A 24835-nucleotide genomic window follows, 5' to 3' on the forward strand; every position below is an offset into this window, starting at 1 on the left:
TAGCAAGAATCTCATTCTAAAAGTTAACATTATTTATCAAAGAAAATGCTTCTTATGGATAAGGATTGGTCGTGGTCTTACATAAATATTCACAAATGAAGTCAATCAATGAAACATTTGCAGTGTTGCTTGTGAAATTTCCAGTGTTTTGCTCTGGAGATCTATACGTTGAATAGCATCTCTATCCATCCTCCAAATTTATAGATACAATGGCACTCCCAATATTCTGCATACAACTATAACTGCTAGTAGTTGAGTATAAAGATCATTTTGTATGGTGTGGCATACGTAGCTGGATGATTTCTTACAGAGTTGACTAGAGCCATTGCTAATAGTTTGATACTTGTTCTAGGTCCAACCACCGAATAGGGATGGATGATGCACCGAGAAATAGATAAAATCTTTTGTTGCAACATGACAACATCGTTGCATTTCACAACAATGTTAATGTGTTATGAGAATGACAGTTGAGACAAGGTTGGAGATAGGGTTATGTTTATCCCTTAGCAGATAAATTAGCTATTGAGATTTGAGTACTGTAAAAATAAAACATGGAAATTTGTCGCCTCATGCGGATTAAGATCTTTCTAGGCATTAAAAAAGCCCAAGTTATGGAAGGATGCTAAATGTTGAGCTGCAAGCAAGGATAGATTCAAGTCTTGCAAAAATTTGGCTTTTCTGTGAGGGAGCACAAAAATAAAATGTCTGGATAATAAATTTGATGCGAATGCACTAGGGTATCAGGTACAAGAAAGATGGACGACTGAGATAGAATCAGATAAATCTGAAGAAGTTGATAAATTATACTAAAGTTTGGGCAGAATTGGGAGTTAAATTTGTTGGAGTTGGCAACACATTAAGTGGCAAGAACTAATTTAAAACAATAAACATAAAGATAATTTTAAAAAGCAACTCTTGAATATTATATTTACCCGGTTAGATTCTCGCACACTAAATAATGGCACTTCACAATCAATATTGCTAAAAATTAATAGATCTTCCTGGAAAAGACAGAAGACATGATTTTCCAAGAAAATAGTAAAAGCCAGACGCCAGACGCCAGACGCCATGATCAAGAAGTAAAGCCACTAGAGAATGCAGTGCTGCTAATTATGAATAGAATATTCTGTAATATTGCATAATGCAAACATTAAAATCCAGAGCTATCCAAGAAACCAGAAACAAATTAGTTTCCACAGCACATTAAAACGTAAATTTCAGAGTGAACAATAACAGTGGAGAACAACAACTACATACCTAAGAAGTTATTCTTTGTCCTGTAGATTCTCTCACACGGCAAATTGTTCATCGTGCAAAATGTTGCAGCGTTAAGATTTGAGAAATAATCGATTTTTCGGTAAAATAACGAGGTGACAAAATGAGTTTTAATTTAAATGTTTTTTTTTTTTTTTTCCTTTTTTCGGGGCGGTGGGGGAATGTCTTTCGTCAAATCTATTCCACTAAGAGTCTTACTTTTATTGATTTTGGTTGGAACGAATGAAATTAAATTAATTAATTTAGAAAATTAAATTCCCAATTATGTTCTATGTTGATATACTAGCACTTGCACCAGAAAGAGGTGCAAGGGTAGGCCAACAGGTTTTTTTTTTTTTTTTAAAAGATGTAAAATTAAAGGAAAGATCTCAAATTACCATAATTTTTTATATACAATAGAGACATATATACATGACTAAACTATTTGGAATTTAAGACATTGTACAATTTTAATATTATATATATCAATGTTAGCATTACAATTATTTTTAACATATTAAAAAATAACACATGTAAAAACAAATGAAAGATACTTAAAAGAAAGTAGAAAAGTAATATTTCTTTTTGAATAAGAATAGATAGTAAATAACTCAATCTTGAGCAAAGAAAGCATATGTGTTTTTGTATTTCTTTGGATTTAAATTATTATACATAGTAAAAGCATTTTAATTTTACATTTTTCATCAAAAAAGAGAAGTGGACAATAAAATACAAGAAATATGTAATGCAACAAAATGATGAAAAATTTAAAAATTTGTTACATAACACATAATAAAACAATATCTGCTAATATAGTAGAGGTAGATTAGAGTTCACACAATATTTATTTAGGAATAGCATTTTACCTCTATCCAAGCTCTTGAATGAACTATATTTAATTATAAGTAATATGGGTATTTCGTCATAGTTATGGAATGAATGATTTATAGAGAAATTCTTAATCAACTTTTATATACTTTTATCTAATCTCTATTTACACTTATTTCAAAATTATGAGAGATCATTTACATACATTGCCAAATTTAGAAATCCTAAATCGAAACCATTTTTTATTAAATTTTGAAGGATTGTATTACAAAAACATAGACAACCCATTTAGCAACCCAACCCAGAAAGGTTTGATTCTTATGTTATTCCTCTTTATATTAAATGAAATATATTTACACTTTCATGTTTCTTCTTTCATTGTTTATCATTTCCATTTGTATAAGAAGAATTATATATAAGAAAGAATAAACTTTCATTTTCATTTGTATGGAAAATAGAAAAGAATGAATTTTTTCATGGTAACTATTTTATAGAATAAAATAAATTAATGTCCTAAATTGTGTTGAATGTTTTAATGGTCTAAATTTTTTTTAAAACTAAAAAATTGGATCCTTTTGAGATGGGTATAAAAGCAACCACTTCAAGAGGTAGTAGGGCAATGCTCATAGAGAGCACTTATAAAATTTTGATCGCGTTGAAAACTATATGTGATTATAGGCTAAGGCAGTTTATAGAAGTAATTAATCATCTCACTCATCTTTATTTGAGATATCTTCTTACATTAAAATAAAAAAGATTTATTTATATAGTCAAATTTCTAGATACTAAGATGGGTAGTTTGAAAATGTATGTAGCCTCTATGTGTTCAATAAATATATACAATATGTAAGATGAATAAAAATTGATTCCCTTAAAGAATCACATGCAAATCATATAAGTTATATACAATTGAAACAACTCAGAGTATCACATATAAATTATATAAATTTATTTAATAAATTTGACAACTACCTAATGTTAGTATTCCATATTGTATATATAGCTTTTGAAGCTAATGTGATATAAAATGTAACCATTTAAGTTTCATTATGCTTTAACAGATGTTCATACACTTGTCCATTGTAGATGCATATTTTAATAATTGAACTTTGCAACTGTCAATTGCATTAATGCCTATTATTTTCTAAAATCTCTTCAAGAAATAAATATTTGGCAATCAGTGTTGGAGACTATTTTATTTGATACATTGCCATATGCTTCAATTCTTTTCAATTTATTTACACGTCTACAGACATGCAACCACTTATCATAAAATGCAAGCTTTTGATTGTAAAAATTGAACAAGTCTATAGAAAATGGAAACCACTTGTGAGAGATGAAAGAGTGCACTATTTTCCTATGAAAAATGTGGTCTTCAGAATACAGATTCAAAAGAATTGAATGTGTGAGTCTTTGATAACTTATCTCAAAAATATTTTATAGGAATCATTTGAATAAAAACCAGAGCACATTTTTTTCTCAAGAATTTCACTATCCTTTATTTCAGTCAGATTGTTTGTCTGTTAAAGGTAAAGAATCACAGGAGGTCTCAAATCCAGGCAAATGATCAAAAATTTCAGGGTGCAATTATATAGGATGCTAAGAGAAGGGATCACTAACATCAGTCAGAAATGAAGGGAGCAAAGATAACAAATAGAGCGGTATAGGCTAGGATATGCATAAATATTATTTTGGGTATATATACATTGTGAAATCAATTGTTTAAGTTACCTTGTTTCAATGCTATGTTTCATGTGCTTATTCAACTTCATAGCCAAATCTAGTTCTAAACATCTCAAGAATGCAAAGCTTGCTCATTACTCTTAGATTGTGGATCTTTACGCATGCATATTAAATATGAGGATGTGGGGAAGAGGAAAGGGGATAATGGAGGTGTGTTTACTGCAATTAGTAAATACTACCAAATAGTTTGCTTTCCACATCATTGTTTCCACCTTTTTCTTATGTGCCTAATGTGGAGAACCAAGGAGGTGAGTTGAATCAAGTGTTACACTTGCCTATTGCGTATCCATTTTTTTAGCTTTAGTATTTGCTTCCATGCTCTATATGATTTAATTGACATGAATTAATAGTCACATTCATCCAAGTTTTTATATTGAGCCCTAAGGCCATCACTAGTATTGTTATTGACTTGATGACTTTCATGGTTATAGTTGTATCTGTTTTGATTGCATTGGGTACCTCTTAGGATAGGAAGAAAAAAGGAGAATTTACTAATGAATTTGAGGAAGATGAGAGAGTAGAGAGGGGAGATTGGTGTTGTTTGAAGGTGGGGAGAGTCTAAGAGTTTTAGGATTTTTAGTATAGTTGTTAAAATACTTCTCTCACATATGTATAGATGCTAGAGGAAAAACAAAAAATAGTTGTGAAAAATATGTAGAATTGTGAATCTCTTTGTACAATGTGCCATCTCTCTCATAGAGAAATACAAATTTGATATCAATGCTAATGTTCTACAGAAATGCATGTTGAACAGATACAAGTGACAAACTATATGTAGTGATAGAGGGTTGTGGTAGGAACTATGTGTATAAAAAAAAAACATAAGAATTATTTGAAATGTATGCAATAATTATACCAAGCAAGGCCCGAGGTATCAAGGCTAAATCCAGCAACTTCCTTGTTTCAGCTCGTGACCCACTTGTTCTATTTGTTGGTCAGCTTTGTAAAATCTTCGCCAGGGTGAGGACCTTCATTTATTGTTAAGGCTTCTCTATGATTTCTCATTTTGTGGCATTAATCTACTAAAGCTTGAGAGGAAATATAGTAGAAATTTTCTTCACCAAGAATCAGGCTTGTGAAGGAGTTCCAAAATTTATTTTAGATTACTTTGAAGAACTTCTCTTTCTGACAGTTGTATTTAAAGGCATAAACAAGACAATGAGGAGGATAGTGCATTGTTTTGGCTGGATACAACATACTTTTTACTGATGCAAATCATAATGGACAAGATTTATGTAAGATTTTTCTCATTACATATAATAATGGACAAGATTTAGTATGATTTTTCCCATTATGAAAGAAGATGCAAGAGGTCAGGGACTGAAGATTCGCAACATTAGATTTCTCCATCTTTAGATATGATCTGTAAACTACTTATTAGCCATGTAAAACTATTTCTAGGAAGTTAGTTTCTAGCGTGAGTCAAGTTCCGATTGGAGTGAACTCTAGAAGGAAAGCCTGTAGGCTAATTATTTCCACAAACGGAAGCACAACAAATCATAACAGAAAAATGATTCTGTCACAAAATATTCATATATAGAGAGATGTAATGTAATGTAGTGTCAAACAAAACAATGATGAAAACTAAGTATTATTAGTTTTGAAAAGAATTTAAAATTCCCAGATATTGTCCATTTTCAATCCCAAGCACTGTGAAAACCCCATCTACAACATAACCAAAAAAAACTTAGGATGGACAAAGTCTAACCTCAGAACTGGAAGAAAGTGATGAAATGGCATTGACAAAATCATCACCATGACCGGTGGAGGGATCGATCCAGGTGACATACAGAATTCCAAGAACAACACCAAGAATAAAACTAAAATATATCCATGATGACACTTCTTTATTGCTAATTTCAAAGACTGTGACATCTTCTCCCATGATGTCATTTGTTAGCTCTGCTAAGCTACCCCCATTACTAACCTTCAAGGATTCAAACCCCGGTTCTCCTTTCTTTAGGCTCAATTGAGCTTTGCACAAAAGTCTGTAAAAGCTCACCCTTTTGAGTTCCACTGAACTTGAGGCCTTGTGCTTTGGGAATTCCACAGTAGAGGAGACGACCTTGTGAAATTGGTGTGTGCTTAACGTTGGATATATAACATGGAGGTCTTAGCAAAATAACTACAATGGCTGCTCGCTTCAGTCAACTCAACTTGCTAGTGCTTCATACAACTGCTCTTTGGTCTTTAAAATGGTTTCAATTAATGCTCTGGATCGATGGTAATATAAACAAAGGAATCAGGTTGATCAGATATTCTCTCAAGAAAATTTGCCTCTGCCAAAGGATATTTTGGGTTGGAAATTAAATTGTTTATGTTCGAGTGCCTGCATCATAAGTGTGATGTTGACTAGAAATAACGTGGGGAGGAGCAGCAAAATAGCATGCAGAGGAAGACTGCAATGAATGATGTGATAGAGTAAACACAGACTTGATGCGATTTTGACATCCAACATTATGAGGATCATCCCAGAAACCACAAACCACAATCGAAAACAATTTTCCGAGGAGCTTTTTTTAGTGTGAGACAAATTCTGGTTGGAATTAACTCTAAAGGGAAAGCCTATCGGCTAATAATTTTATTTTATATCATAATGAGCAATTTTTAATTTATTTTATTTTGAAATGCGTAATTTTTTAAAATGAAATTTAATATTTAATAATGTAATTTACTTTTTATAAATTTTACAAATGAGACACTAGTGGTATGATTAATGATAATAATTATTAATATTTTGTTCAAGGATTATATGGATAAGAAATTATTTTTAGTTCATATCACTTCTTTCTTTTAAGGACATAACTTTCCTTTTCCAATTCATATGGTATTCAAAAATGAAAATAATGTTTGTTCATTTGACAAGATAAGTGAATCAAATTATAAAATATATATCTAGTAATTAAAAGTTTGTTTCATTTATTTGTTCTATTGTTCCTTATACATTGTTGCTGATTTTTATGCAACTCATAAAATATTGAATGCATATTTCATGTATATCTTGTAAATTTAAAGTTATTGTCTAAATTGTTTATTACACTATCAATTCTAAAGTTCTTCAACTTCAAAATTGCATCTATGGTTTAAAATGCTCAATACAAGGACAAATAGCTCAACTCGTCTAGTGTAGTGGTGAGTTTGAGGTTATGGGTTACCCCTATAGTCTCAAGTTCAAGATTGCCCAAAGTTTAAATGGTGTGTGTGTGTAACTCAAGTGGGACTAGTTTCGCCTCACTTGCCTCAAAGTGAGTTGTTGGATGGGTAGTGGAGACACACCCTTGTTTTAAAAAAATACTCAATACAAGATATAAGAAGATAAAAGATAATGAAATGAAAATGTGTGAATATAAGAAGAGTATTTATAAATTAAAATTATTTTTGTTTCAACTAGTGTAAAATCATAGTAATAATTATATTATGATTAGAATAATATATTATTGTTCCATAATTGTACATTATACAAATTATATATTAAATAATATAAAAATATAGCAAGTTTACTAAAATTGTTATATAAATAACTATATTTTATTTAGATAAAATAATGCATAATTTAGAACCTTTCAATTAGTATCTTTTAATAAAATTTTCTATCATATGGTTGAAACTATGTTTAATGATGCAAATGTTAGTGTGGAGGTTAAAGGTGACAGATCTAAAGCCTTCACCCTAACCAAATCCATATGACAGGATTGTCCCTTACTATAACATTATCTGCCATTGCAATTGATGTTTTACTATGTTCTAAGAGATAGCTCTATTTCTCCAAAACTCAGAAGTATAGCCCTCCCTAATAGGAATGAGATGTATAATGTTCAATTTGTTGACAACACAACAATTAACATAATACTAGAAGAAGAGAATGTTAAAGATATGATGGAAAAACTTGACCTCTTTTGTCAAGAACCAAGAAATAAGGTCTCCCTACCAAAATCTACTATTTTGGGATGGCTTGGCACCCCTCCACATGGTGCTCTCAAACTAGTTTTGCATGGAGGGAGTGGGGGGGTGGGACCAAATCATATTGTTAAATACTTGAGAATATCCTTTGCTATCACCCCTAACCTTGAAGAAATATAGAGTTGGTTAAGAAATAAACTTGACAAAAAAATCAGTAAATGAAAATAGGTATATCTCCCTAGTAAGGAGGGTACAAGTTTGCCAAAAAAATCTCTCTTCATACACAATTTATTATGTGTAGTTGCATGGATGTTTAATCAAAAGAAAATCAACTACTTTCAAAAGTTGTTCAAAAACTTCTTATGGTCTAAAAAAATGGTAAAAAAATGCCCATGTTAAATGGCAATGGGTCACAATATAAAAAAATCCTTGGGAGGTCTAGGACTCAAAGATCTTAGACTTCAAGGAAATCCATGAAAGGAGATGAACCGTGGAAGATCCTTATTAGACACAATATCAAATTTGGGCATCTAGTGAAGGCCTCTTACTAGAAAAGTTTTGCATATAAGTGATCTCTTCTCTAGCAAATTTGTATTAAAGTTAGGGGGATCTAATGTGTTTAAAGTTATATGGAAGAGATGGGAATTAGTTAGAATGCATATCTCCAATAATAACCCAATTGGTAGAGGCAATATGAATTATGATGAGAATTGGTATGGTGGAACTTCAATCATAGTGATAAACCTTAGGCACTCATTCAAGGTTGCTCAGTAAAAATCTAGGTTAGCAAGGTCATCATATCCTTTAGTGATATCCTAGAGAATGGTAGGCAAATCAATTGGGAGGTTCTTAGTAGTAGGTTTGGTATTATTCTAATGCAACGCAAGGTAGGAGAATCCCCAAAGAAGATTTCCTAGCCCCCACCAAATAACCACACAGTGGAATATAAACAATAACACAGAGATTTAGATCCAAAATAGTGCCAACTCTCATAATAGAATCATAAGATTTACATCCAGCATGCCCGACTGTAAGACCTTCTAGGTTGTGTCCATATACACAGAAATAAATCCAACTCAAATCCTAGCTAGCCCATATCAGTAACATAACAACAATCTAGTAGAAACCTCCAATGAGATCTAAACTTGTGCTCGCAAGCCACCAAGAAACCTCCTTGTTTCTAAACTATAGCCGGTAGCTCTTCTCAACTTTTTTGTCTCAGATACTCCTCTACTAATGATGTGGAATCCTCCTTTCAACATCAACGCAAGCTCCTTATATAGCCAGCTAAGCCACAAGTCAGCTAGTTAACCAATTAATTGCATTATTAGTCCAACCTTGGAAGAGTAAACCAAAACTATAGCAAAGAGGAATAAAAATTGATGCTAAGTTATATTTAGTTCCACACATGACCCAATAACATGTCCTTAAGAGGGAAAGATGCCATGTCATCATACGAAACCACACAACATGAAAAACTCCATAGATTTCGTGAAAATTGGTTAAAAATTGAAACCCAAGGAAAACAATGATATCTCCCAACTCTGGATGAATTAAGACTTCCCCCCTTATCTCTAGGTAGTATTTTAGGTCCTCTTTAAGACCCTAAGACCACAAAGGCTCTTTCATTAAGGATCAATGGCTACACAACACATGAGTTACCTACAGAAACAAGAGAAAATTTATTATTTTTGATGCAAGATTGCCTAAAGCCCCAAGATGCTCTTGCATAACTAACTCATAAGACCACATAACAATACACACACATATACATAGGTCCATGTGCTATCCCACTATCCAAATCCAATAGTGTGAATAGCAACTCCCTCGGATCGAAGCTCACAAATATAATCTCCAAAGTTTGCTAGTAAATCATAAAAACATTACCAACTATCACCAAAATGGCTCTAACTCCAAAACAATAACTCCAAACTTCATGTGCTCTTAAGGAAAGGTTCCCAAATATGCCTCAAAAAAATTCCCAATCGTGCAAATCATAACTCTACAAACTCAAGCACAAAGCCCCTTCATAAAGGATTTAGGGGAGTACCACACCCCTAATGGGCCAATCAAGGGTGCATTGAACCCCTGATGAGGCCCTATTGTGGCCCCTCTTCTCTAGATCCTATGTTTTAGATAATTGGGTGTTAACTTGTATGACAATTGGCCCACTCGAGTTAGTTAATTCTGATCTCTATATAACCCTTCCATTTTCTCCATTTCTCATCCACAATCATAATAATCAATTGCATCTACAATATCAATTGTTCAACCATTCAAGCTCTCAAGTTCTCTTCAAGAATTCATTCATTGTAGATCAAGGATTCAAGCACTTGAGCAATTGAAGGAGTTTATCTTCAAGATTTTCTTCAATCTGTTCAAAGATCATTTGGCACATCTTCTACATCCGTTCATCTTCATCTTCTTGGTCCAAATCCATTGGTGAAGTTAAGCACATTGCAGTCCATTCAAGAGATTTGACTTTGTAATGTGAATTTGTGCATTTACTTTATATTCATGCTATTTCAATTATTTCAATTCAAGGTTAATTCCTAAACTTAGGTTTGACCAAGGCACAAACCTTTTTTTATTGTAGGTTGCAAATATTGGATCAACTAACAGGTTGTAGATCAGAGTACCCTTTTCAAATTTATTCAAAATGTGAAATCATAATTAGCATTAGACATAGTCAATCAGGGTCACATTACACCCCCAATGTACTAGTTCACTCCTAAAAATCGTTGAAATATTTTGGGTTTCATCTATCATAGTGTTTATGGCCCATATCTAAAGATTTCCTCCCATTTTGATGAGAATAATGAGCATATAATATATTTCAAAGGTGAGTTCCTTCTCCCCCTTTGTCATTTTAGCATATCTATATCTATGATATAGACACACATTAAGGGGCTTGAGGGATTTGGACATATTTCCTTTATTCTTCTGGACTTAGTCTGCATTAGTGCTCCTTGTTCACTTGGCTAGCATTAATCTCTCTAGGCCTAGTCATCTAGAATTGTGACTGAAAGGTTTCTCTTCCTTATCTTCCCCTCTTCTATGTCATACACTCGTGCATATAGGTAGTTTATGTGATGAATTTAGGTCTTATGTCCTTAATTCACATTTCCTACCTCACATTTATTGGTGAACTTGACTGTCAACATTTCCACTTCTCATTTTGTGTTAAATTTTTCATTCAACATTATCTTTTATCTATCTTTGCATGCTTTGTATTCTATAATTTTAAGTTCATATCATAAGGTTAGATCTCTTAGTGTCTTCTTTCCTTGTTTAGTGTATGAGCTTTTCTACTTTTAGTCCTACCTATAGCATTCCCATTAGGGGAAGTCATAGACTTATGGCTCTTTTTGATCTGGATTCTTCTTCTCCTCTTCTTCAAAACCTTAGTGACCTTATGGTTTCTCATGATCCTAAGCCTTCTATGGGGCATGAATCTTCCCACTCATATAATTATGAGGACAAGGCTTTAAGAGTTACTCTTGAACAAGTTGATAAGCTTGCCACTGCAATTAATAAAATGCATGATTGACTTTTACAAGAAAATCACAATACTAAAACTAATGCTTCTTTTGATGCTCTTAAAAAAGTGAACAATAATGATGAACATGGTGTTAATCTTTTATGTGGTCTTACTCACCTTGTCCATAATCATTTTAAGCCCTTGAATCAAGGTTCTTTTGAAGCAGGGAAGGCTCCTCCTATATCTACTCTTGAGCCTATTTTGTCTTCCTCTATATCTATCTCTAGCATTCCCACTAAGGATCCTCCTATTAGGACCACTTTTTTTTAGGCATCTAATCCTCTCAATGGTCTTCTTGTGCCTTCTTTCCTATGAGTGTTCTACCTATTTCATTTCCAACTTCACAACCTTCATATAATAGTGTTCCTTTCACTTATCCTAATCTTTCTACTATGGTTCCTAGTGGTCCATCTATAGTTTATACACTATGCCTATTGTGTCAAATGTACATGTTCCATTTATCCCTTTTAAAGCTTTGACTATGCTTAGTTTGGCTTAGATAGTGTCTTCTTTGCAATAAAAACTTTCATCTTTCACTTAAACTAAGTTAAATGTTCTTATATGTGATATGGGTAGTGCTTTGTCTTTCACATTATTTGTACCATTGCTCCTTTACAAGTTGATATTCCTCGCCTCGACACTTACAATCATAAAGGTGATCATGTGACACATCTTAAGACTTTCCAAGTTCTATGTAGTGACTATGGTCATGATCATAGGATTTTAGCTAAGTTGTTTGCTCGCACTTTCCATGACAATGCTTTGCAATTGTATTGCTCTTTGTTGCCTCATTTTGTTGATTCATTTCATAAACTTTCTAATGCTTTCATACAAGAATTTCAAAGTAATATTCATCCTTCTATTCTTTTGACTAGTTTGATGCACTGCAAACAAGGTCGTAAGGAGAAAGTGACTGATTTTATTGGTATATATAAGCATTTGCATGCTCAAATTTCTAATCATGTGCCTGATATTGATATACAACATATGTTTATTGAAAATTTATAAATTAAAAAATATTAGAGATAAGATTTTACATAGTGATTTTACCTCTTTTTCACAACTTTGTGTATTGCTTCATCATTATCAATTAATAGTGAGTTGGTTTGAGAGAACCACTCCAACGGATCCTATGCATGTTGATAAGAGTGATGACACACCTAATTCTAACAAATTCTACAAACCTAACAACTACGTCAAGATCAACAAAACAATGAATACATTAGATGATCAAGTAGTTGTTACCTCTTGGAGTGTCACTACTTCTTACTTTTTTTTTCTAAATGAACCATAAGTTTAATCCTCTCTCTAAGTCTCTACATTCTATTATGACTAATTTGGTTAGTGAAAATATGATTACGCTTCCTCTCGTTATATCAAGTCACTTCAATCCTTAATCATTTTGTCATTTCATTGCTAGCCTAGACATGATACTTTGAAACATAAGATTCAGGATTTTATTGATGCTAATGCTTTATCTATTGAGGGTCAAGATAATAGGAACAAATTTGTGGCGCCTCCTAATCAAAATTTTCAAATCTACACCAGTCCTTGACCTCAACATACTAAAAGTACTATTGTTCATCACCCTTCTTCTTATGTTCCTCCTGAAGTGCATGTTTCTTATAATACCTTATGAAAAGAGAATAATAATATTGTTAATGTTGTGGAACATGTAGTTCAATCTCCAAGTCCACCTAAGGAAAATATTCACTCTACATCTAATAATAAACCTAAACTAAAACATAAGCATACTAGAACCCTTACTATCTTATTGAATGATGCTGATAAGTTTAAAGCTCTAGATGGTCCACTCTATATTGCTACTCAAATTGCTAAATATCCTTCTTATGGGTTTCTTCTTTATCCTATTTCTATAGTTAACATCATCATTGAAGAATGCCTTTTTAATAAGCAGAAACATTATGTTTTCTATGGCTTATTTGATACTTGGATTCAGACTTGTAATGGTTTCTTGTATCCTCCACATGGTTCCATCTCTTTTCCTATTGAGCTCTATGGTAAAGTGGTGACTAGCACCTTTTTCTTCTTTTGTACTTCTGATTAGTTTCAAGTAAAGCTTGGTTTACCTTGGCTAACCCTCATGCAATCTATTGCTTCTCCTATTCATCAATGCATTAAATGTCCTTATGACTATGAGATTAAGAAGATTAATCATAGTATTTATCATCCTTATAGACCTTGACATTGTGTTTCTCTTCAATCATTTTGGCCTTCTCTTCCTACTACTCCTCCTACTTACCCAGACTATATGTTTTGTTCATATCAAGAATAACAATGTTGAAAGATTATTGAGTTAAGTAAGCCTCATAGTATTTTTACTACAACTTCAATGCCTATTTCATCTAATTCTTGTATTTCTAATGGTCATCCACCTCTTGCATCTCCTAATTATCCTAGCATGGTTCCTTCTTCTAGTATGGTTCCCCCTACAATGGTTCCTTCTTCTACATCTCAAACTTTTTTTGTTCATCCAGTTGTGCCATCGAAATGTAAGGGACCTCTAATTATTAATCCTCCTTCATCTTCTTAAAAAATTTCTAATAAAACTAAGCACAACTGATATGCTAAGGAATGTTAAAAGAAACATCAAGTTTTTGTTAAATCTCATATGAATGATTCTCATTATCCCATGTTTGTTGAAGAGATTAATGACATGCATATTCCTAGTTTGGATTCTATTACTATTAATTTAGATGAGGAGGATACTTTAGATGATGATCATGAGATTATTGATATTGATTGATTTACCTAACATGCTTTCTATGCAACTTACACTTACATCTACACCTAAGCATAGTACCTCTCCTAAGAGTCCTCTGGATTTAGCTATTGTTCCTACCATGTTGGACATAGCTCCTCTTGAGAGTTATGCAGCTTCTCTTATTACTACTGATTGAGATGGGAGTAGGGCAACATGATTGAAGTTAGTGCTCTAGAATAGTACATTTTTGTGTGTTTTCTTGTTGTTGCGTACTTCCCTCGTATCGTGTTTGCTAAATGTATGTTCAAGTTTGTTTAAACGACCCATGTTTCTCTATTGGTGCAAGGTGATAAAGAAATTGTATGTTGTGGCATTCTTCTATTTGTATCTTACTTCTTATATTTTTTGTTTTATGTTATGGTGTACATGTTCTATTTTTTGTGCTTGTATCCTTGTGTTGTTTTCTTGTGCGATATGGTAGCACCAATTATTTTTGGTCTCCATAGCGGTGGTCCAAAATGACTCTTCTTTGTAACCCTTATGTGTATTTCTTCCATTGTGTTGTAGTTCTACTTCCTTTGGGGGATGATGACATGTGATACTTGATATAATACTTATATATTATCATATGATCATACTAACCCCAAAGTTAGTAGATCCCTTTATGCTCTTGCATGTTACATTTTCATTTCCATTGATTTATCCACTATTTTAATGTTCCTTTTCCGAACCTTACCATTTGTCCAAGTTTGAAGGGGAAAATTTTTAATCTATACGATGGAGCAGGATGACATAGGGTGGAATGGATATGCCCATACAGAGGAATGGAATACCGTATGAGAATTTGAGAGGATGGAAGATGGTGTTGGAATATGGTGAATGGAAGTTTGCAGATGGAAGATGGAAGTTTGGGAGATGGAAGATGGTAGATGGAAGTTGGTGGATGGAAGTTGGTAGATGGAAGATGATGGATGGAAGATGATAGATAGAAGATGGTAGATGGAAGTTGGCAGATGGAAGATGGCAGAAGGAGTACAAGAAGTACAGAGGGATGGAGGAAGAAATACAGAGGGGTGGAGGGAGGAGTACAAAGAGAGGTGGATGGAGGGAAGAGTATGCAGGGTATTATATTAGAAAGAGAATAAAAACTCATATACAAGTAATATTAGAATACAACACCATCAAGTAAATGCCAAGCATGAATAGATATTGAATACCAATATTCTCTAATTAATACTCACAATCAAAGATGGTGCTCCAATTTGCCAAATCTAAGCAAAGTATTATAGGCTACAGAATAGGGTGAGGGTTGAATCCCACTGAAACTAGAAAGCCAAGTAGGGAAGATCTTTCACTTCCAAAATGGTGAACAATAGAGTACTCCAATAGGAATTTATGGTACAAAGAACATAATCCAAATAGTATGCCTAAAAAAATTTACAAGAAGGCCTTATAAAGGGCTTTAGGGAAATTTCCCGAAGGATTACAAAATGCAAATAAACTGACAAGTACTAAACAAAAATAAAGAGTGGCCTTGGGAGATTTAAAAATATTGATTCTCGGCCACATACAAAATATTACTATTTAATAATATTAGGGACATTACACTATTGTGGGTATCTCATATTGGAAATGTCCTTTGATACTCCATTAAATCTATTGATCATGTTATAGTGTTAGTAGTGACTTTAATGTAGGGGCATATGCTATACTCATTCTTGCATTCTAATCATGGGGTAGTGAATACATATTATGAGACTAGCTTGGGGTACTTTAGCCTTAGTTGCTTGATATGCTTCCTAAGTAAGCATTAAATCTATGCACTATTGCTTCATCCTTTTTTTTAATGCATATTTCTTGTGAATCCCTTTATGCATCATGCATGATCATAAAGAATTAATTCTCTATGGACACATTCAATCCAGGAAGTGAGCATTGTGGGTCTCTCTTTCCTTCACATGCACACATGATAAATCTCATCTATGGGCTACAAATAATAATTTTCTAAAGTCACATATATGGTAACGCGTTCTTTTTATAGCTTACCATAATGATACAAAGAACATTGACCTATGGGTTCATCCTTTGATGGGTTGATTAGGGGGTTACCACCCCATTAGGTTATTTCAATGCCACCTTTTGTAGCAACTCTTTTAGTGATTCATAGTAGGGTGTGCACTCTACTAGATGAGATAATCACCATTTTCTTTTCAGTCACCAATATCTCTCTCATTATAATGTGGGAGTTGGCAAAGTCTCAATCCATTAGGGACTTGATTCTTTCTCTCCTAGATCTTAATAAGAGTATCTTATGCCTTGTTCTCTACTTTAACAAGAGTTTGGATTGAAACCATTTTCTCACTCAATTGAGGGATAAATGTACCATCTTAAATTGGAAGTACTCCAATTTTATGAAGGTTTAGCACCTATTTAATGTGAGATCATAAATTTCCCTCTCTATCATTTCTTCTTCCCTTTTGCATTCTTTCTCATAGGTGGAATCAGGATGGAACCTAGTAGATCCTCTTTAAAGATCTTATTTTCATGGTGATAAGCTCGAGGTTGAATCTATTTCCCCTCAGTCCTTCCTTTTCATCTACCTTTCCACTTGGAATCTACTCCTAAAATTGAAATAGGGTTTTGTCAGAATTTGAACATGATTTTCAAATTCCAAGACTTATTTTGGAGTCCATAGACTATCCCCATGGTTTGTAAACTTGAGTGCACACCCTATTGTCTATTTTCTCTATCTCTCATCCAAAATCATAACAAGCAATTGCATCTACAAGCTCAAGTGTTCAAGCATTCAGGTTCTCAAGTTCTCTTCAAGTATTCAAGGCATTCAAGCATTTGTTCACTGAAGATCAAGGATCTAAGAACTCAAGAAATTGAAGGAGTTTATATTCAAGATCTTATTCAATATTTTCAATATCCTTTGGCACATCTTATACATCCTTTCATCTTCATCTTCTCAGTCCAAATCCATTGGTGAAGTTAAGCACATTGTATTTGATTCAAGAGATTTGACTTTGTAGGGTGAATTTGTACGTTTACTTTACATTCATGCTACTTCAATTATTTCAATTGAAGGTTAATTCCTAAATTGGCATTTGAATGAGGCAAACCCCCTATTAATAACAAAAATCTTTTTTTAATTTTAGGTTGCAAATACCATATTGATGAACAAGTTATAGATTAGAGTACCCTTTTCAACTTTCTTTGAAACCATGAAATTAGAATCAATGTTGGACACAATAAATCAAAGCATAATGCACTCTTGATGCACCACTTTTCCCATGAAAGATTGTCAAAATATTAATGGGTTTTGTTTGTTGCATGGTTTCAGGCCTAGAACTAAATATTTCATCCCATTTTTGTTAGAACAACAAGCATAGAATAGATTTCAAAGGTGATTTCCTTCTCCCCCTGAGTCATTTCAGCATATCTATATCTAGAATATACACACATTAAGGTTCTTTAAGGGTTTGGACATCTTTCCCCTACTCTTCTAGACCTAGTCTACAATATTACTCCTTGTTCTCTTGGTTAGCACTAATCTCTCTAGACCTAGTCTTCTAGAATTGGGACTAAAAGATTTCTCTTCCTTATCTTCCCCTCTTCTATATCACACGCTTGCACATATAGGTAGGTTGTGTGATGACCTTAGTTCTTATATCCTTCATTCATATTTGAAATCTATTTTATGCTCTAAACATATCTGAACCCTTTTGACTAGATAAAGGAACTACTTTTTAAATTTATTTAATTTCTTATCAAGCTTATTTTTCACCCAACTCTGCATCTCTCCTTGGTTAGGGCACAGAGAGAAGGGGATGCCTAAGTATTTGATGATATGATTAGGTCCTCCCCAAGATAGATAAATTGTTGACCATGAAGGGGGAGATTCTTTACACCCCCAACATAACGGATTTAGGGACAGACACCTTACTACCTTGAAATTATTGTTGTATTTAAAGTATTATTATCTCTATAAATATTCAAATAACTATTGTTTTTCAAGAAATACTATTATGATTATTACTTAAGTGATATAAATGAAATAGGGAAAGCATATTAATTAAGGTTATTTTTGTGTTTAAAATATTATCATTTTTAATAAAATTAAATAAGTATTATTCTTCAAGTTAGTTGTTTTGCCAATGGACCCTTGATCTGTTGACTAAGTTGAATGAACCCAAATGAGAAAACTTAGTCTAGTTGAGTTCAAGGCTCCAATATCATAAGATAGCAAGTTGGGATCATATCTGAGACAAGTTCAATTGAGTGGTACTTCTAAGTCTTTGGGTCTTAGCCAAGGTTTCTAAAGGTTTGTGCTCCCAAATTAGATAGCTAAACTACTTTTTGAAGGCTCTATCTAGGTCAGCGTGTCCATAGACTCTTGTCTTTTATTGAGTTCTGCATTCCAATATGAAACTTCATATAAAGAAGTATAATATATAGTCTACATGAACCTATATCTTCATATATATCTATAAACTCGTCCCTTTATATTTCTCTCTCTATATAACCCTATTTCGGTTTAGAGTTTACCCTATGATCTTGTTTGGGATTATGTTTTAATATTTGAGTTAAAGTAGGTTAAGCACTATCATGTTTTAATTAATGGAAACATTGTGTAAGGATAAGTACTCTTCTGATAGATATGTAGTTTTGGTATGTTAGCATGAAGAAATTGCCTAAGTATAACCAATAAAAATAGAGTAAAGGAATATTGTTTTTGTCAGTGAGTTTTACTGGAAGCACCTGTAGAGATATAATTTTGGGATATGTTAGAAGAATTTTTATACTCTAGACACCTATGTTATTTCAAGTTAGTATGATAGTTGGCACAGGTTTTGGATTCAAAATCAATTAGCATTTTATTATTGTAGAGATAAAGTACACAAGACAATTTTGGTATTTTACCTAAGGCATTAAATTGACTTGTCAATTTAAGGACTTTAGGAATGAGAAGATGAAATAATATATGTTAAAACTTACCTATAAGAAGTTAATATTATGTTTTGGTAATGTGTTACTTGATGTTTAGGTCAACCAATTGAAGAGTTACGAAAATGGGTATAAAAGTAGATATTTTTTATAAGGAAAGTTCTTAATTCTTATGATGTGTTATAATTATTATGTGTGACCTTTTTTTGTGTTAAAAATATTTTGTTTTGATTATTAGAGAAGAGAAGAGGTATATGAGCATTATCAAATGCAATTGACAACAAAGGGCTAATCAGATATTTGAGATATCAACATTGTCAAAGTTTTGGTATTTCTCTATACTACTTGTAAAGTTGTATATTGTTATTAAAGAAGTGAACTCACCATTTTTTAATACAACTCCTAACAAGTTTGAGACCTTCTAAATACATTATATGTTTGTAATAGACTCCTAACATGGCTAAAACCTTTTACAAAGTACTTTTGATTAGTGGGTCATATCCCCACTAGGGTTTTCCTTTGGCAAGTATTTCCCTAGTTTAAAAAAATGTGTTATGAGTTCCTTTGTGGTATGCACTTATTATTTAAATTAAATTTAATTACATATACACATGTAAGGTTTATTTATGATATCCTTCTAGCATCTCCTGTGTCACTTTATAACCTATAGGATGTATGGAAATCTTCCTTGGCTCAACTACTCCCATGAAAGTATAGTTTTTTTTGCCATGAAGAAAATGGTCTTTGCATACTTCTCTACCACTACCCTTGAAATTCTATGTGTCTTCTTCATCTCAATCTAAAAACCTTTGATCATACCAAAGATGTATGTTGTAATTCTTGCCTTATTCTATAAGTTATAGTAATTAGTCATAAGTTTCATAGTGCACTTGTTAGTTACCCATGTTGTGTGGGTCATATTAGGGCATTTATGCATGATATGGAAGAATATGTACATTATTAATGATCCAAACCTAAAGGGCTAGTGTTTTCTCATTTTTATGTTCTCAATTACATGTTGCCTTATGATTTCATACACAACAAAATGTTTTGTAGCAGTGAACATTTTATATGTAGTCTGAATAACTCAATTAGGTCTTGTGTTGTAATACATTTTGTAACCAAGAATCTTTACAATAAATCTCACATTAGTTTTCCTAATATCAGACAATATCATACTCTTCTATCTCATTTAGTACCAGTGTTTTTCTCAAATTTCTTCTTCACTAACTTAATAGCTACTGGAACAGTACAAACATTGTCAAGTTTATATATCAAGTGTACTAATTCTTTAGTAATTTCCTAACAAAAAAATATCATCATGAATTATTCTTAACACAATTCTAATCCATTATGGTTCATCAAACAATTAATAATCAACAAATTGCAAAATGTTCATGTTTCCTCAGTGCTCAAACCTTAGTTTAAAATACTTGTCATCATAATACACCTTATCTAGGTCTAAACATATGTCTTCATCTCAAATTTTATCTAACTTGTAATATATATGCCCTAATGTCTTCCACATGCAAGACATCTTCAAGAGTTTGTGAAAATGCACTTGCAAGGTGATCTCCCATAGATATGAATGGGTGTTTTTTAATTGATACCTAAGTCTCTCCTTAATATCACATAGATGTGCTTATCCATGAACTACTACCTTCACAATTAATTACAATTAAAATCTTAAATTCAATTTTTAATAAATTAAATACCTTTTGAATGATCATGTTAGGGCATCGAAAAAATCTTTGCAAACTCCTTCAATTTACCTTGTAATCACTTCTTCAAGTCTCTAAATGTCTTAGCTTGAATGGTGACGATCGACTCCAATTTACCCTTAAATTGTTCTAAAATCACTTTAGCATTAATTTCAATCCATAAAAGTATATAAATCTAATAAAAATCATAGTATATGTCAATCCCTTAGTGATCTTCTAATTCTCTGAATTAGCATTTTTTTGCATTTGTAGCACATAACTCCATCAGTCACAATGTTACTCATTCCCAAAGTTCTTATTCTTTTCATGTTAGTCATTTCATTTGCCCTCATACTTGGTCTCTGATTAGGCTTCTTATATTCATGTGATTTGTGCCCTTAAAGAAAGTAATTGAAACATTTTTTTTGTAAAGGGTTTTGGATTCATGTTACCTCTACAATCCTTATTCATATGTTCATACTTTATGCATGAATAACATTTACCTTTGAATGACATCCTCTAATCTCTAGGTTTCTTAATTTGATATTTAGTCTAGTTGATCTGATCTGATAGTTGATTAGGTTCCAATTCAAGTTTATGTTACATAGCAATTTTTGATCCCTTTAGATGATTCTTCTTCAATGTAACTAATCCCTGTCATATCTCCTTTAGTGTTTTGTGCCATTAACTTCTCATCAAGTTTATATGCCCTTTAATATGACTTTTCTAGATGTTGTTTGGATTGAGCAAGTATCTTTTCATAATTCTATTATATTTCTCAAGTTCAATGAATTTCAACTTAGTCTCTAAGGTTTAGATGTTACCTTGGTAAGTTGTGACTTCAGATTTGTGCCCTTTGTCTTTAGATCTACTTCATTTTTTTTTTCATCTAATGTCATACTCATCTTTAATGATGTGATTTAAATTTCATGCTTCAATATTTCATTCTCCTTCTTCATCTTAACAACTAAATATGATTTCTTGACTTGATCAATTAACTCTTTCCTCTTAAATCTTGTATTTTTTATTTGATCTTTGAACTTCTTGATAAAATCTTGTGCATCTCTAAGATTGATCTTCAACCTACTTACTTCATCATTAGCTTGATTTGATTCCTTACGAGTTGTCTCATTGTTTCTTTGTGAATCTCATGTATCCACAATGATCTCCCTCAAATAGTTAAACTTCTTTTGAGTGCTTCTTGTATGGATGTATGAATCTCTTCCTTAGCTCAACTACTTCCATGCAAGTATAGTGTGTCTTAACCATGAATAAAATGGTCTTTTTATACTTCTCTACCACTTCTCTTTGAATTCTATGTCTCTTCTTCATCTCAATTTGAAAACCTTTAATCATACCAAAGATGTATGTTGTGACTCTTGCCTTATTCTACAAGTTATAGTAATTAGTGATAAGTTTCATAGCACACCTTGTTGGAATTATTTCAAATAATTGGAGGGGGGGAGGTGGGTGAATCAGTTATCCAAGGTCCATATGTACAAATAAAATTTTTCATAGCTTAGTGAACCCATATCTATAAAACATATTCATCATGCATGCATCCATCAGATCATACAATCACTTAAACTTGTAGGTTACTATCAAATCAACGTTGCAGAAATGTAAGCATGAAACATAATAGATTCAATAAATCATTTGACATAATGATTTAATGTGGAAACCTAATTTGGAAAAAACCACCAGTAACATGCTACTCATTCTCACTCTTCTGAAGTGATGCCCTATGAAAGGCCAACCCTATTAAAGGATACAATGCAGACTATTAAATGTGACCTAGTTAAAGAATTTCAATCACCCTATTAGGAGTGAGCCTTGTTAGAGGACTTTGGATCATTCACTTGAAATTTCACCTGGTTGAATGATTTATAAATGACTATTAGGTCTGTTAGTTTGTGATGAATGATTAGGCAAGTACTGTACATACTTCATAATTCTTTGGAGTTTGGGTCCTATTTTATCGCTAATATTTTATCAATAATTTTGTAGAAACATATTGTAATTAACTATAACCCTAAAGCGAAAAAAATACTTGTGTAAAAGGGCTTAGGGTTAGGAATTTTTCCATAAGGTGTGATGCAAAAATTACTTCTTGTGGTTGTATTGAGTTGTAAGGGATTATGAATTGTAATTAGGTTGTAATCATTGGATCATAATAATATTAGACTTGCTATTTGGTGGATGTAGCCGAGGATTTGGGTGAACCACGTTAAATATTGGTGTCTTGTGTTATCTTTTATGTGATTTATTATTTCTTGGTATTGTGTATATTTGCATGTAATTGTTGTTTCTGTCTGAGGTTAATCCTAACAAGTGGTAGAAGAGTGAGATTATTTTTTAGTTATTCTCTATAGGAAAGTCTCACGATTGAGTGGGAGTGATGATAGATGAGGGTAAGCTAAAGGTTGAAAAGTTTAATGGGCAGAACTTTCAATTATGGAAAATGCAAATTGAAGACTATCTTTATTAGAAGGATTTATGGAAGCTGTTGGAAGGAAAAACCAAGAACCAGGAAACTATGACAAATGAGGATTGAGATCTTTTAGATAGAAAGGAACTTGGAAGCATTTGATTATGCTTGGCACCATTAGTGACATTTAACATTACAAAAGTGAAGACAACATAAGAGTTGATGAAAATCCTAGTGACACTATATGAAAAGCCCTCCTCTTCAAATAAGGTATTTCTCATGAAGCATTTATTTAATATGAAAATAATAGAAGGTTGATCTATTATGGATCATTTAAATAAGTTTTAATACTGTTACTAGTAAGTTATCTTCTATGGGTATTAACTTTGATGAATAAATTAGGGTTCTCTTGATTTGTGTTCTTTGCCTGAAAGTTGGAATGGCTTGGTAATGGTTGTGAGTAATTCTATCTCTAGATTTAATACCCTACAATATGATGATGTAATCGGTGTTATTTTGAGTGAGACTCATAGGAAAACCTCAAGTGGATCTACATTAGGAAGTTCTTTAAATGCACAAAGAAGAGGCTATATGACTAAGAGAGCAAATAATTTTGGAAATCATGGAAAATCAAAAGAAAAGTTGAAGGGGAAGAGGTCTCAATCTAGAGGACCAAGAGATTGTTGGTACTATGAGAAACCAGGGTATAAGAAGAGATATTTTTGGACTCGAAAGAATAATGAAGGAGATAAACCAAAAGGAAACAAGGAGAAAAATATGGTAAGTAACAAATCTGAAGAGGATGCTTTGCTTCTATCTTTAGAAAGTGTTAATGATTCATGGGTTTTAGATTATGGTGTTTCATTTCATGCTACACCTCATAGAGTTTATTTCATTGATTATGTCCAAGGGGATTTTAGGCTTGTTTATTTGGGGGATAATGAACCCTTTCAGATTGTTGAAAAATGAAAAGTTAAGATTAAGTTGTAGAATGGGAATCATTCACGTCAACATGAGGTAAGACATATTCCAAGGCTAAGTAGGAATTTAATTTCAGTAGGGAAACTTGGTAATGAGGGTTGTGTGGTTACTTTTAATTATAAAATTTCAAGCTTTCAAAAGGATCCCTTATAGTAGCAAAATATGTGAAAGTAGGCACTATATATCTTTGTATAGGTCATATTGTTCCTTCTACTTTGATTGTTTAAGAGAAAAATGAATATTCAAAAATGGTTGCTACAGTTGAGCAATAAGAACAAAAAGTTGTTGTAGATTTTGATACAACGCTATGACACCAAAGACTTGGGCACATGAGTGAGAAAGGTATGAAAGTACTTCATTCAAAGAAATTTTTACTAGGTCTGAAATGTGTTAATATGGATTTTTTTGACATCTGTGTGTATGGAAAAAAAAAAAAAAAAAAAAAGAGAGTGAGTTTTGTGAAGATTGGGAAGGAAAATAAATGTGAGAGATTAGAGATTGTGCATACAAATGTATGGGGACCAGCTTAGGTATCTTCCCTTGGTGGCTCTCATTATTATGTTACATTTATTGATGATTCAACTAGAAAGGTATGGATTTATTTTCTTAGACATAAATCTAATGTATTTCAATCTTTTAAGAAATGGAAATGCTTGGTTGAAAATGAGACTGGTAAGAAATTAAAATATCTTAGATCTGATAATGGTGGTGAGTATTTTAGTCATAAATTTGAAGATTATTGCTCCATTAATGGTATTCATATACATAAAAAATTTCCAAGGAAT

General features: G+C 32.4%; 1 protein-coding gene across 2 annotated transcripts in view; it reads right to left on the minus strand.

Moving 5' to 3' along the window:
• The window catches only part of LOC149537464 (uncharacterized), a 30505-nt gene extending 29116 nt beyond the window's left edge, over positions 1 to 1389 (minus strand). The window contains exon 1 of one of the 2 annotated variants that reach the window (XR_016355840.1): positions 1258 to 1308. Coding sequence is in view for 1 of the 2 variants with exons in the window: in XM_089798894.1 (XP_089655020.1) it covers positions 1258 to 1309 (52 nt within the window). In the remaining variant the exon portion in view is untranslated. Of the gene's footprint in view, positions 1 to 1257 lie in introns of both variants that reach the window. The other variant, XM_089798894.1, reaches the window with a different exon arrangement.
• Between the last annotated feature and the right edge of the window lie 23446 nt (positions 1390 to 24835).

The sequence above is a fragment of the Cupressus sempervirens genome, chromosome 9, assembly GCF_028749045.1.
Source record: "Cupressus sempervirens isolate cs-2001-9-10 chromosome 9, ASM2874904v1, whole genome shotgun sequence".
Taxonomy (NCBI): Eukaryota; Viridiplantae; Streptophyta; class Pinopsida; order Cupressales; family Cupressaceae; genus Cupressus; species Cupressus sempervirens.